The sequence below is a fragment of the Neophocaena asiaeorientalis genome, unplaced genomic scaffold, assembly GCF_003031525.2.
Source record: "Neophocaena asiaeorientalis asiaeorientalis breed wild unplaced genomic scaffold, Neophocaena_asiaeorientalis_V1.1 scaffold205, whole genome shotgun sequence".
Taxonomy (NCBI): Eukaryota; Metazoa; Chordata; class Mammalia; order Artiodactyla; family Phocoenidae; genus Neophocaena; species Neophocaena asiaeorientalis.
In genome coordinates this window covers 1,776,733-1,792,671 of record NW_020174369.1, presented here as the reverse complement: position 1 = coordinate 1,792,671, position 15,939 = coordinate 1,776,733, and the positions used below count along the sequence as shown (strand labels likewise).

Sequence of the window (15,939 nt, the reverse complement as noted above, 5' to 3'; positions counted from 1 at the left end):
AAAAAAAAAAAAAAAAAAAAAAAAAAAAAGCAAGTGTCTTTACTCTTAACTTGCATAATATCAACTTTGGCGAGGACTCTTGATAGCACATTCATGTAACAATAATTTCCTGAGTGTCTCCTGACCTTCAGGGACTGTCCTGGGTACGAGGAAGAGAGCAGTGAGCAGAGTAACATACCTACCTTTTGTGACACCTATCTTCTAATTGACTCATACACATATCTTCAGTTTACAAAAAATTTGGAAAAGTGGGGAAACAGATTTTTGAGAAGTGGAATGCACTTGGTAGGTACTTTCCTCGAAAGCACAGGAATGATTGGAAAAATGGTAGAAGAACATACAAAATGTGTGGGTAAAAACTGCAAACCTTAGACATACGACCATCACATTTTTCCAAACAAAATTGAGACATGCAGTCTGGCAATATTTTTTCTTTTCTTTCTGATCTCTAAAATTAATTCATATGAAAACTTTTCCCAGAAATATAAAATTAAAATCACATTTAGGAATGTATTCCACGACTCATCTTTATTTAAAAGGTTAAAACCATATCTAATACAAAACCCAGCAAAGATTTTAACAAGAGGACCATATTCTGTTTATCCTGGGGTCTCGAATTCTGAACTGAGCATCTAGGCACAAAGTAGAGACTCTATAAATCTTGGTTCGTCCAATGAATACATGTTCAAATATCTATTTCTACAGTTTTCGAGCAGTGAGGACAAGCATTACCCTAAAACATCAAGAAAATGCAAGCCCGTCGGGGAAGGCAGCATGGAAGTGGGGAGGGAATGGAGTGTGCATGATTGGTGGCTTCGGTTCATGATATCTGACATGCCTTTGCTTTGGGACTGGAGGGAATTTTCAAATGAAAACACTAAAGTAAAAACCACATCCTTCCTTTCAACAGGGCGTTGTTGCTGGCGCTCGTTCCAAAGGAGAACACAAACAGAAAATCTTTTTAACCATCTCCTTTGGAGGAATCAAAATCTTTGATGAGAAGACAGGGGTAAGTAAAAGAATAACATGGCATGGTGAAGTTGAATCCACTGACAGATGTGCCCTTAAAAGCCTCTACTCTCTGGGCAGGGATATCAAACAAGCATAAAAACAGATAAAGCAACTGACAAACTTGATCAACTGTGATTGTCCATCAGAGGGAGGCTCTTTCCTGACTTGGTCACAGTGTGACTGCACCAACACAGTGTGACTGTGTTTCTTGCAGTGTAATTGGGATAAAAGTGTCACACAGTCCTGGTAATGCAATAGGGAGATTGATGTGCTTTGAAGAGCGGTGGGTAATGTGACAGTTTAAGTTAAATTTCTTTGTGTGCCGGCAGCTTTAATGACATGCATCCTAGAGGGAGACGCACGGGGGTCAGTTGACTTGGTCAAAGCATCCAGACTCTCTTGAGTTGAACCTGTGGCACCTTGCAGTTGCTGTCGTCAAAAAGAATAAATGGAGTTTTCAATCTTGAAAAAACTCTATCACTGCATGATCAGGAAATGTAAGGGCTGATCTGTTTGTTAAACCCACTGAAGTAGTGGTTTGTATTTTCATCAACCTCCCAGCAGCAGTTAGCTCCCAGCTTCATCCCCAGGACTTGCCTTGCATTGTTGGCCTTGTTCATTGATGGTAAGGGAAAAACAGAAAAGCGTTCTGTTCTTTGATCTGTTTTGTCCAGAGAGCAAGAGTCAAGTGGACATGTTTTGCTTTTATTCATTCAATGCTTTATGTAGCTTCTAACACACCTCCGCCTATGTCACCTCCTTTGAACTTCACGGGTAATTTGTCAAGTACTGTATAAGCAGTACTCAACCAGCCAAGTTACCTAACCTTGTCGTTTTGCATTATAATTTCCTCGCCTTTGTTTTGACTCATATTAGGATAGCAGTGGGTAGTAGGATGATAATTTAACAGTAAAAAATGGATTTTCTTGAAGAAAAGTTATTCCTGAATAATAATAGCACAGACATTTGTACACCCATGTTCATAGAAGCATTATTCACAATGGCCAAAAGGTAGAAGCAACCCAACTGTCCATCTGTGGATGAATGGATAGACAAAATATGGTGTGTGTGTGTGTGTGTAATGGAATATTATGAAGCGGTAAAAAGGAAGTTCTGACCTGTGCTACAACATGGAAGACGTTATGCAAAGTAAAAAAAGCCTGTCACACATAGACAAATTCAGTAGGATTCCACTTAAATGAGGTATCCAGAGGAGTCAAATTCACAGAGACAGAACGTAGAATGGTGGTTGACTGGGCCTGGGGGGAGGGGTGATAAAGAGTTAGTGTTTAATGAGTACAGAGTTAAACGTCTGGGGAGAGGGCAACAGTGCTGGTGATGGATGGCTGTGACGGCTGTTCAACAATATGAACGTACTTTATGCCACTGAACTGTGCACTTAAAAATGGTTATAATGGTAAATTTTATGTTATGTATGTATTACCACAATAAGAAAATCTAGTAGTAATAATTACCGTTTGTTGAGTACATACTAGGTACATGTTAGTCACTTTGCGTACATTATTCAGTTTTGTCCTCAGAAGGGTCCTATGAGAGAGTAATAATAACAGGTCACTGCGTCAAGCACATAGTATGTTCCAGTCATTGTTGTACGCCCTTTAGAAGTACCAATCCATTTAATCCTTACAACAACCCTGTGAGTAGATAGTGTTGTTATCTCCATTTTATAGTTGAAGATATTAAGGAGAGAAAAGGGTAAGCCTCTTCTGCTTTAATAAAAGTATGGTTTCTAAAATCAGGGAAGATTTTCCTTTTCCTGGGCAGACTATCGTTTGGAGACCTGTGCTCAGTTCTGAACCTCACATTTTAGAAAAGATATAATCGAATCAAAGTATATCCTGATGAGGGGACCAGGGCAGTTGGGGGACTGAATACTATGCTGGGCCAACACTTCTGAACACAGATGTGGCCACGTGGGATCCTGGCTAACACACAGGAGGCAGAGAGCTTTGGGCTTGTAGAAACTTGGAGGATATCATTGACCCCTTAGCATCCTTCATGGTAGGGATCCAAGGAGCGTGGATCAAGCCTACCTGAGAGATGCTTTCACAAGGATTTATATGCCCAATATAAGTCATGATCTCTAGTCTCTTCCCAAGTCCATGCCTGCCCATCACATGACACTGGCATCACCAAAGGGACTGGAGTAAAGCAGAGTATCAGATACTTTCTTTTGTCTAGGGCCGTGTGTTTGGCTTTGCTATTCCATCATGTACCCTACCATCAAATAGTTCTCATCACCAAACTTTAACTAATGAGAAGAGGTAGTTTATATTCTTTACCTTTCTCTAAATCCTCACGCAAGGATGGCTAACGTGGCCCCAAAGAAAGATACCACCAAACCTTATAATCTGATTTTTCTGATTCTTTATCTGGACACAAAGAGAAGAGCAGTAAAGTCATTATTTCAGCTCAAAGCCATTTGGCTTTGTTGAAAAAAAATGTCATCTCCTAGTGGAGAATCGGGGTGAAGGCAGAGTTAAATGTTTTCTGTCTGGCTTCGTCTGCTCCAGTTCTGTTTGATTAACCTTAGGCCCTGTATCATTGGGCTTCTGCTACCCTAGCTTGTTAATTTGTCTCAACACAAGCCTGGGGAAAAGTGGTGGAGAGAATCGAACATTTAAGCCTGAACTAGAGAGGATGGTGGGAGCAAGGCCCTCCATATTAATAGCGTTCATCTCTCCAAAGAGTTGTCTAGTAGAAAAAGAAGCTGACTTGTTCTGTGTGACTCGAGGGACAGAACCGAGACCAGGTGATAGAAGTTTCTAGGAAGCAGTTTCAGTTTATGAGGAAGAAGAATTTCCTGCGAGTCAGAGCTGTTCAGCATGTAGATGGACCACCTTCTGTGCAAGGGAGTTCACCAGCCCTAGGAGGATTCATGCAACAGTCATGTTATGGGGATATTTTAGAAGGAAGTCAAGTAGAAGGTGAGATGTTGACCAAAGTCACATCTTTGGGGAATCACCAAAGTTGATTCCCCAGACTCGTTTAATAGTCTGTTTCTCCCTTAAAGTCAACCCTGTCGATGTGATTTATCTTCAGATAAATGGAGGTTTTTCAAAACCTCCATTGGAGATTATGAGCAGGAACAGTTTACTGAACCTTTGTCGTTGCACAGCAGGGAACCGGCTGAATTATGCAGGATAAGAGTCTAAGTGAAGTGTTTTGTCCTACATATCAAAGAAATGGAAAACGAGGTCTTTGTCATTTGGAATGACAAATTTTAGTTGTTTATCATGTCTAAAGTATTCCTGCTCAAGCTTGGCTGCACTATTTTTTTCAAAACCCAGAAAAGAAACATTAGCAGAACGTGACAATAGCTACAATTTTAAAAATCCAAAAGCTGTCAGAAGCGTTTTGATCCCAATTAAAGAGACCCTTTGCAGCAATTTACACCTTGTCTTGAATTTCAAAGGGTTCTTGATCCCAAACCTTATGTGAGTAAATTTTATTAGTAGTATGTTGCAGGAAATAAATCAATAACAAAAGCTGTTCATATGTTCAGATATCTAGGTATTGCTAATATGTCAAAAGGATCAGTGAGAATGCAGAATATGTCATAAATGAACTCACTGTTACTAGTAATAGTAGGAGTGGTAGCCGTAGCAGGAGTAGAAATGGTTTCATGTCAGTATGTTATTAGGTCCTCAAATCAGACCAGTGGACACCAAGGCAGGAGTGATGTCATCTTCATTTCACAAATAAGGAAACTGAGAGTCTGGGAGTGTTCCTGACTTGGCTGGAGACTCAGATCAGACCTTCCGACCCCAAATCCTATGTCTTTCCAGGGAAACTCACTAGCTTTCTTCTCTCCCCACTTATAATTTTATTCCATAGAATTATTATAATTTGTGTCATTAAAAAATCAGAAATATTGGGACTTCCCTGGTGGCTCAGTGGTTAAGAATCTACCTGCCAATGCAGGGGACACAGGTTTGAGCCCTGGTCCGGGAAGATCACACATGCCGCGGAGCAACTAAGACTGTGCACCACAACTAGTGAGCCTGTGCTCTAGAACCCATGAGCCACAACTACTGAGCCCGCATGCCGCAACTACTGAAGCCACGCGCCTAGAGCCCGTGCTCCGCAACAAAGAGAAGCCACTGCAATGAGAAGCCCACACACCGCAACAAAGAGTAGCCCCCGCTCACCGCAACTAGAGAAAGCCCGTGCGCGGCAACAAAGACCCAACACAGCCAAGAATAAATAAATAAATGTTTAAAAATCATAAATATTACAGGAGCCTAAAGATGAGTCTGTTTCTCAGGATAGAGGGCAGTGGTCTGTATCATCTTTTCCAGATAATGCAACATCTTGTTGCCACAATCACAGATGGATTTTGCTTGTTCATTTATTTTAGCCAGCACTGATTGGCACTTTATTTGCACCATTCTAAGTACATTATAGCAATTCTATGAAGTAAATGCTATTATCATCACCATTTTACAGATGAGAAAACTGAGGTCCAAATAATTAATTACACAGCTCTCAAGTGGCAGAGCTGAGATTCAAACCCAGGTAGTCTCGTCCAGAGTACTTAATGCTAGTAATATATCACACCTTCCTTAGTGTGTTTGGGCTGCTATAACAAAAATACTATAAACTAGGTGGCTTATAAACAGCAAATGTTTATTTCACAGTCCTAGAGGCTGGAAAGTCCAGGATCATAGCCCCAGGATTTGGTGTCTGGTGAGTGCCCACTTCCTCATAGATGGTGCCTTTTTCTGTGTCCTCTTATGGTGCAAGGGGGAGAGGGGGAGGATGCTTACTAGGGCCTCTTTTATAAGGCCACTAATCCCATGTATAAGGGCTCCACCCTCATGACCTAATAAGCTCTCAAAGGCCCCACCTCCTAATACCATCACCTTGAGGGTTAGAATTTCAGCATATGAAATTTGAGGGGATATAAACATTTCAGACCATAGCAATATCAAAGTTTATAAACGATTTCCTTTTATACGTATTAGAGCAGATTGAATATTATCCCTGTCTTACTGTCACCGTTATTCACTTTCATTTTAATGAGCTTTCCTGAGTGAAGATAAAAGGGGTGGAGTTACAACTGGGACTGTCTTGTGGATAGAATGTCGGCAGTGTAACCGGTACACGGTCAGGCAAGAGCATATCGGATGCCTGTCTTACGCCACGTGAGTATCTGTTTCCTGAGGATTCAAAGATGAAGAAGATGTGTCCTTGCCCCTGAGGTGTTCACAGTCTGGTGGCGAAACCAGACTCACAAAATGAACTAACAGCTGCTGAGACACAGGTGTGAATGGAGTTGTCGGTACTCAGGGGATGGAGACCGAGCTTTGCCTGAAAGAGTCAGGGGTTTTCACAGAAAAGGGCACACTGACTTGGCAGTGGAGGAGTGAGTTGGAGAGGACCAGGTAAACGAAACGAGTCAGGGAAGAGAAAAACGTATTTCTAAATGCACAAATGTCTAAAGGAGAAAGATACGTGTGTGTGTTCATTTTTCCCTTCAGGAAATATTTATTGAACACGTCTGTCAACACACATATGAACGAGGCTGTATCTTTTTGTTCATCACTGTTATCTATCTGGTTAGCACGTGATGTCCACATAGTAGGTGCTCAGTAGTACTTATTGCACAGAAAATAAGATGACTTAGTGATTACGACTCAGCAAATGTACACAGAAAAACTAGGGCATAGAAGGGGAGAGGTGGAGAGTGGCCCAGGATTGAATATTGTCCCTTATAATAGAGGGGTAATGATGTTTTAACTGTAATGGCTGCACTTACATTTCACGGCTGATTTAATAATTTATTCTTCAGTGAAAACCAGATATCACCTTATTCGTGTCTCTTCAAAAACAGGACTGTTCTTCCTTTATTTCTAACTAGGTATTTTGAGTGGACTTGGGGAGAGCAGCTGAGGTGGAGCAAAGGAAACTGGTCCTAGGGAGGGAGACAGGTAGGAAGATGAAGGCGTTGCAGAGCTGAATGTTGGGACCTGGGACACCCCTGTCATCCTGAGAGCCATTGAAGCAGTACATAGGACTCTCACAAGGTGACTAGCCTATAAGCAGGACCGTCTATAGCAGGCTTTTGTGGATTCTGTCTCATTGGACACCCAACAATTCTTGGAGGTTTTATTACCCCTTTTTACAGATGAGCCATCTAAGGTACAAGTAGGGTGAGTGGCTTGCCCGAGGCTACTATGAGTAGCAAGAATTGCATTCAAATTCACATTTATAACTCCTAAGCTTGTTTTGTTTCTTTTACTCCAGAGATTCTCCACTTGACTGGTTCTATCCCCAGAAGGGGCTGCTTTGGAACTTAATGTAGGCATTTTGGGTGGTCACGACTTTTGGGGAAGGGGGTGGTGATGCAGGAATTTACTAGGGGCAAGGATGCTAGCCACTCTGCAATGTACAGGACATTCACACACAACACGAATGTTTCCTGTGCCATATGACTTTAAATGTCTTATCACACATTCACGTAGATGAAAAACCTGTTTATAATTACCTGAATCTAAAACCTAACTCTACTTTATCTATAAAAAAAGTGATTTTGTACAATATTCATAGTAGTGAGTTTTCCAGAAATGCAGCTAAACAGAGAGAAAGATGTGCTTTGTTCTGTTGAAACCTCATCAAGAGTTGGTCATCACTTTGGAAAACCACTCCCCTGTGATGCTTTTCATATTTGAGTCACCAACAGGGCACTACTCCATCAGTTTCATGTATAGCTATCATGTTCACCATAACTGGACTTATATGGCGCATCTTTAAAAATGTCAAATATAAAGGGAAGAGTTGAATGATCTCTTAAAACTGAATTTATTATAAGAAAAGCACAAACATAAGACAGTGTCATTATGTTCTAGTGTAGTTGTAACTAAGCCTTTATATGTAGAAATTCATATTATTTTTAATTAGAAATCATCTTCTTTTATTTCTCCTTTATAAGTAGGATATTTTGACTTGCTTAAACTTCATGTGTACAGGTAGATTATATAATCATTTCCAGATAATAAAAGAATTACAAAATATTGGTTTATAAGAAGGAGGTGTTGGGTCAGATAAAGTTAAGAATCCCTGTCTAGACCATGCTGCCATTTTCATTGGTTCATTCATTCATTCATTCCACAAATGCTTATTGAGTGAAAGGGATATTCTACGTGATGGATAGGGATGAACTAGCCTGAAACCTTTTCTTCAAGGAACCTACAACCTAGGAGGCAAGACCTATGTATATAACTAAAAACTCAAAGCAAGAATAACAATATGATAAGAGAAAAATATAAAATTATCATGAGAGTTCAAAAGAAGAAATGGGGCTTCCCTGGTGGCGCAGTGGTTGAGAGTCCGCCTGCCGATGCAGGGGACACGGGTTCGTGCCCCGGTCCAGGAAGATCCCGCATGCCACGGAGCGGCTGGGCCCGTGAGCCATGGCCGCTGAGCCTGCGCGTCCGGAGCCTGTGCTCCGCAACGGGAGAGGCCGCGACAGTGAGAGGCCCGCGTACCGCAAAAAAAAATGTTAAAAAAAAAAAAAAAAAAAGAAAAGATTTCTTCCATCTGAAAAGAAATATGGAATGATTTAGGAACAAAGGGCTGAACTTTGAAGGATGGGCAGGGTTTCAAGTGAGAGATATAAGAGGACCAGTATCCAGGCAAAGGGAATTATGGGGAGTGTTTACTAAGGCCCTAAAGTGAGAAAGTCATGAAGAAGGGCAGGTGTGGGGAAGAGTTGAGATGTCTGGATATTCTGGATTGGAGGATGTGTGATTGCTATCAGTGAGAGAAAACTGAGAGGGTTGGCAGGGCCCTGTTGCGAGGCCTGGAATGTACGACTAAAGTGTTTTGGTTGAATCATGTCCATTACAGCCTGAGTTATTATTCATTGTATTCTGTGGCCCTGAAGCTGCACTAGCTATACAGAGAGGTAGGTACAGTGACTCTAAGGCCGCCCTCGACCCATCAGATGTCTTTGTGCAAATCAGGGAAAAGTCCCTTTCTTTAAGGCTCATTGCCCGGGATATGACTTTTGCTGGGAAACGGTTGCAATAAGTATACATGTTTTTGATGACTATACGATGACTACCTCCCCGTAGATCTATGCAGTGTACCCCCTGGCCAGCTGTACGTAGCAGACCTGGGAGTATCATTCGTGCATGAGCAGAACGCCGGGGGTACCATCTTGCCAGTTCCTGTACCGACCATTCACTGCCCAGCTTGCAGGACTAGCGAAAGGAGACCCCTCCACTCTGTATATCCCTTTGCCCTTCTTCACTCAGTGAACACCTCAAGGTCCAGTAATGTCAACAACAGTAGCAACAGCAACACAGCGCGACAGTGACCACTTATCAAGCCCTTTCTCAAGCCAGGTGCTTTAGTAAACTAAGTGCCTTATGCATTTCATCCTCCGAGCAGTATTCATGTTGGGTCTGTCTGAATCCACAGCCCACACTCCTCACTGGTATGGTACTGGCACCAGAGAGTGGGCATGGTGGAAGGAGCTGCCTTGGATCCGTTCCTGGCCAGCTATGGAGGCAGCTATCCGTTCCTGCCCAGCTCTAAAGCAATTTTTATGAATGACTTTGTATCTCTTTTACTCATCTGTAAGATGGGGATAATCAAAGTACCTATGTTTTAGGATTAGTGCAAGATTAAATGAGGATTTAATTTAATCCCCTAAGACTTAGAATAGTGCCTAGTATAATAAAAAGCTCTAGGTGTTAATATTATAATATTAGCTCTATTATCCCCTCTCTGATATGGATTTTCTTATGTCCTCCCTTCAGAATTAAGAAATCCTTTCATATTCCTCCTGCAGCATCCTCTGTTCACCTTTATCACAGCACACGGTCGTCTGTATCAGAATGAGTTGACCCATGCTTCCATCAGACTACAAGCTCCACGAGGCCCCTAGTCTCATCCATTGCTGTATCTGCAGGGTTTCGCACAGGTCCTGGTATGTGACAGAGATGCTAATGGCACATTGAAGGAAGGGAGGAAAGTCAGTCAGGGAGAGATGGAACAAAAGCGAGGGAAGGATGGAACAGGAAGTAACGAATAAGTAAACTTATAATGAAATTCTCATTGTCTGGGCTAGATATTGGAGCCCAAGATGCTGCGTATCAAAGATGCAAGTTTTGCCATGCAGGCAGTGAGCATGGAAAGAATAATATATGTGATTCAGAGTACTCTGGTCCTAGGATGTCAGGGGTTGAAGGTCCCTCAGGCATTGACTAACCCACTCATTTACAAGTGAAGAAACTCAGAAGCCAAAGAGAAGAGGCGGCTCCTGAAGGACTTCCCTAGTGGCACAGCGGTGAAGACTGCACTCCCAGTTCAGGGGGCCTGGGTTCAATCCCTGGTTAGGGAACTAGATCCCACATGCATGGTGCGACTAAGACCGGGCACAGCCAAATAAATAAATGTTAAGAAAAAAAAGTGTAAGTGGCTCCTGAGACCTCCCAGCAAATTGTATGCAAAACACCTAGGCTTGAACATCGAATCTGAGTCACTCTCTAATGCCCACAGAACAGGAAGTGGGAAGCATCCTCTTCCCTTCCTCCTCTTCCTTACTTTGCCTTCCTTCCTCATTACCTTTTTCTCCCTCTCCCTCTACCATCTCCATAGTCTTTGCTCATTTGCTTCAACATTCAGGCTCCCAAAGCCCGACAGCTGCCCCAGGTCCATTTTCATATCAAAGAGACCGAACATCTGAGGGGAAAAATTGGGCCTCTGTATGTTTAGTGTCTTGTTGGGTGATATTGGATTTTAATTTATCACAATAAAAAATCAATTTATAGCTCAAATCCAACATATTTTTTTAGAAATCGGCCCTGTCCGGAAGCTGCCTCTGTTAGATAATTTAGATGGGGGATAATTCATGACGGGAAAAAAAATGGATATTCATATTACCCTGGAAAGTGAGACCACGAATGTTTTCAAGCAGATTTGATGAACTCAGAAATGTACTATCTTTCCCTTAATGAATCATTTTATCAGTTTTGGTCTTTCAGGAGGTAAAGAGGTACTGTTTGCTGGGCTAGCTGCTTTTACATGCTTGGTCTCATTTAATTCAATCCCCTAATTAACTCAGCTAAGAAAGTACTATTTGTCCTGTTAAACAGATGAGGAAACTGAGACACAGAGAGGTTAAGGGAATTTGCACAAGGCTGAATAGACAGCAAATTGCAGAGCCGGGCACTGGCTCCGGCATGGCAGAGTGATAAGGCCTGTGCTCTTTTCAGTTCCCAGTGTGGTCTCTCTCCTTTTCAAGGGCATCCTTAGGGCCTCTGGAAAGCACGTGACCGTGAGTTTGTTCTCCAGGGGAGAAATCTAACTGCTCTGAGGATTTTTGTCGTGCAGACCAGCCCTGTGACTAAAGGTTTATCAGCTACTCTTTGGGCCTCTGAGGGGTGTGTGAGCTGCTGCTCAAGGTGGTAGTGCCTGGATGTGCAGTGTGACCTCGGGGATGGATCCTCTGCCTATTCTCTGGGACTCTCTCCTCATCTGAACCCTGGGGTCATTCCTCAGCCTTTTTCTTCAAGGTCCAGATAGTGAGCATAAGTGGGCTTTACGGTCTCCTGTAACCATTTACTTTGGCCACTGTTATGTGACGGCCCCCGCGGACAATATGTAGACAAAGGAGCTTGGTGTCTGCTGGCTCTGGTCTGGGTGATTACCGAGGAGTCTTCTAATCTGCTCATTCTGACCCCATGACGAGCTCTGTAGGAGTGCAGGATGAACACCCGCTGAAGATCTCTGGTCTTCATCTCTGGGCCCTTTGTTCCCTGCTCTTTGGTGGCTGACTTTGGGGATGAATGCTTTTTATAAACTTTGATGATAAATATTCAGCTCTGGGAATTGTGTTAGTTATTTCTACCATTTGTGGAGCGCTAATTGCCAGACACTGTGCCAAGTGCTTCCCATATATTTTTCTCATTGAATTCTTGCAGTCCATTGTTTAGTAACATATTATCGTTCCCATCTTACAGATGAGGTGGCTCACCCGCAGGGAGGTTCAGTCACTTGACCAGGACTACTCTTAAATTTTGATCCATTTATTTATTCAGCAGATGTTCGCTGAGTACCTACTGTGTGCCAAGGAGTATTCTCAGGGGTGTGCAGACATTGGTAAATAAAAGGAAGGACTCTCCCTTGTAGAGTTTACATTCTAATGCGGGGAGACAGACAAGAAACAATAGACATACATAAATAATATACTCTGTTAGAAAGTAATCAGTGCTATGAAAAAAGATAAAAAGTATAGCGAGGTCACAGCATTTCCCCACTGTACTTCCTTTCTCCCTGCTAAAGGGCCTGTGACACACGTGCCTCGTAAATCACAGATATGAACATGCTCTGGGAGCTTCCTATAGTTTTGAGGGTCAACTGAGTAATGGAAGAAGACACTTCTGAAAATTCTCATCCAAATTCCAGGGGCCGTTACACGTGATAAATCAGAGCTGTCAGTTTGGGTGTCTCTGCTTTTATTTAGAAGGCTGATTGCTTTATATGGGTTCTACTGTTTATTGTTTTTCTATCTCGCACATTTATTTTAAATTTTAATTTAAAACTCATTTTCCATGACTGTGCTTCACTTATTTAATAGGTGGTTCTATTTTTATGAAGACACCCCTTACAGGAGCTGTTTGTGTAGAAATGGTGATGCTATAATTAGGGCCAGCACTGATAAGGTGGTTCTCTGTGCTCCTCTCAAGTACTTCTCCACGGCAGCCCGAGGTGGAGCAGCATTAACAATTCTGGGGACAATAAAGGAATGTGTTTCCTAGAAGGTCAAGGTGAGAGCCTGGTAACATCCACCAGAGGAGAGACTCTGTCTGGGGAAGTGTGCATGGTGGAACCTGGGGCCTGGATGACCAGTGTTATGCAAGGAAGTCTGGGTTTGTTGTCAGAGGGCCTGAATTTGTATCGTCACTAGGTTAAAAAGGTGCAGATCGAGCTGTAATGATAAAAACAACGACGACAATAATAGTGATGATAGCAATAGCACTTACCGTTGTCCCAGATCTTGTCGTAAGTGCTTTACGCACATCTCATTTCATACTTTTATGAATCACTGAACCTCTTAGTGGCTCTGTGTTCTCCTCTGGAGTATATGAGCAGTAATTAACTAGCCAAGCTTTATAGAAGTCTTTCCAAATAGAGGAATTATCTCTGGTTTACACAGGATGGCACTGAGTTTCAGAGAGGTGAAGTGAACTGCTAAGATGTCTCAGTTAATGAGGGCTGCCCTGCCCACCACATTTATTTCATTTCACACTGCTTTGCCGGCCACAACAAGGAAGCTGGTGTGTGTCTGTCTTACATGGATGGTTAGATGTTACCTGGAATAAAACACTTCGGTGATATCCTGGCTGACTTCTTCATCATTTGTTCTTTTGTGCTGTAGTTACTGACCTTATTCATTCATTCATTTAAATAAAACTATTTATTTGTATATATATTGATTCTAGAATTTAAAAATACATATGTATTTTTTTTTAATTCTAGCATCAACAGTGAGATAAACCTAATGCCCTCCCATTTTTCTGTCTTATGCTCATGGTCACTACTTCTTTCTTGCACCTTTCCCTGCTTTTCTACAGATTAGGAATAACCATGCTAAGCTGGTAAAGCATTTGCATTCCCTGATTAGTTACAAACATGAAAAGTAGAGAGAATTTTAAACAAAGAAACAAACGAAAATCCTAGACTATGAGTAATTGGAAGCCAGGGTCCATTATTTGGTTACTCTTATATCTACCACCTTCTGGTACGTGGTAAGCTCCCAGGAGATACTTGTGGCATTGTGCTGAATTCCTTCATTGTACAAGTCAAGCAGCCCTCTGATCCACCTTCTTGTCTAGCTGTGTCCACCTAAAACCTTTGGGCGTTGTGGGTGGCATCTAAATTCTAAGAATAATTATCTCCCTGAGAACAGTAAATAGCAACTTCATCCCCTCTGCCATGGGCTTCAGTGATACAACCCATTTTCCTCAAGCCATATCTGCCCTTCCCAGGGTTCCTTTAGCTTCTAGATGAATAGAAGATTATATAAAATGTATGAAAGGTTACATGTAATATATTCAGTCTCAATTTCCGGTGTTATTAATGACCTTAATGCATAGGTAATTTGTTTCCCCCCATTTTCCTTTCTCTTTCCCCATCCATCTAATCTGCCTTTATCCTTCTTTCTCACCCCTTTTCTATGCTCTCATATGCATATGGGTATAGTCACTTTTTTTCTATTGCCATATATATTTTCCAAAGGCATTATTAAATACCCAGTATGTATAAGATAGAAAGTACAGCCAGCTATAAAAGTAGTATAATATATGATGTGAATGAGGGAAAGGTAATATCTAATTGAAGGGAAGGAAAGAAACGAACATTTATTGAGCAACTACTATGTGTTGAGGTCTATACTAAATATTACAAGTAAGTTCCTGGAGGATAAAAACTCTTGCCTTCTCACAGCCATTCTGTGCCCCGCCAGCAGCGGGAGCTTTGCCTAGGGGTGGGAGTCCCTTCAGGGTTCTGGCGTCTGTGCCTCAGAATTTTGATGCCTGGGCACTCTGCAGCCTGGAGCATGTACAAGCATGTACAACTACGCTTTGATGCAAAGGATGAGAGAGAGGAGGTTAGCCTAGGAGAGCTGGTAAGGTGGTGAGGGATGACCTAGGAGTGTTATATATCCACTGTGCTGAGTGAGTTACATGCATGGTCTCCTTCAGTCCTTATGATCACACTGTGAACTACATATAGGTATTACCAGCTCCATTCTGGATGGAGCCCTGAACATGGAGGGTGGAGGAGGATAGAAGTGCTCCAGGCACTGAGGACAAAGGCCAGTGACCTCGCAGTCCTGACTCGAGCCCAGGGTTTCAGTCCGTCTGATGAGCCCACAGCAGATGCAGCATGCAGCCGTCTCAGCTGCAAGCAGCTCCTATACTTGTAGCTTCAGCCAAATATTTCTTTTGGGATCACCCTGGTACACAGCCTTCCTTCAAGCTGCCTCACTCACATAGCTCAGGGATTTGCTTGGCAGGATGGATTTGACTTCTTAAATGATTTAGAAAATCAGGAGATTTCAAATCTGCAAGAAATTACACCGAAGCCTGGCCTCAATATCTAAATACAAAACGCCTGCGCCTCCAGAGATGGAGGTTTGAATTTTTCGTGGTATCTAAGAAATGTGTAGACTGTTTTGAAATTATATGTTTAGAATTTTGAAAATAAAGAGTGTACTGGCAAGTGTCTAAACCCAAGACGGTCATAACCTCACTTTTGAGGAACAGATGCTTCATCTTCAATATCAGTGGGTCCGAGGAGAGTTTCTGAGACTCATATACAGAGATGCATCATCTCACGACTCTGTGCAGGATGATCTATTCGGGTGAATAGACGTGCGTGTATCTGTGTGAATGGACGTGCGTACTCTTTCATGTTTATTTCTGTGCTGTCAAAGTCTGTGCCTGTATTTTTTTTTTGGCTATCTCTAGCCTATGATACAACCACCCTAGCACTTAACAAAAACTTCATCAGATACAATGATTATAAAAAAAAAAAAAAGGATCTCTTATGTTTGAGAATCTCTTTGTAGTTTGGAAACTACTTTCACTTTTTTTCTTACAGCTGATCTTCACGTTAATCTTACAATATATGTATTACACGTGCAATTTTATTGGTGACGGACCTGGAGCTCAGAGAGTCTGATTGCCAGCCCAGAGTCACGCAGTGATAATGGACAGAGACTAATCCTTATCTATAATTTATGCCTTTTCTATTTATAAAAGTAGCATATATTTACTATAGAAAATTTACAAAATATAAAATAGTCATAAGGAAGAAAATAGAAGTTACTTGAAATCCTACCACTTAAACATAAACCAAGTCAATATTTTTGTGTATATATCAATAGTCTTC

At 41.9% G+C, this 15,939-nt stretch overlaps 1 protein-coding gene across 6 annotated transcripts in view; it reads left to right on the top strand.

The window, feature by feature from the left end:
• The window catches only part of DAB1 (DAB adaptor protein 1), a 282,989-nt gene that overhangs the window by 142,006 nt on the left and 125,044 nt on the right, over positions 1-15,939 (top strand). For all 6 annotated transcript variants that reach the window (XM_024756252.1, XM_024756249.1, XM_024756247.1 and 3 more), the window contains exon 3: positions 911-1,009. In XM_024756252.1, the coding sequence (XP_024612020.1) occupies positions 911-1,009 (99 nt within the window). The remainder of the gene's footprint in view (positions 1-910; positions 1,010-15,939) is intronic.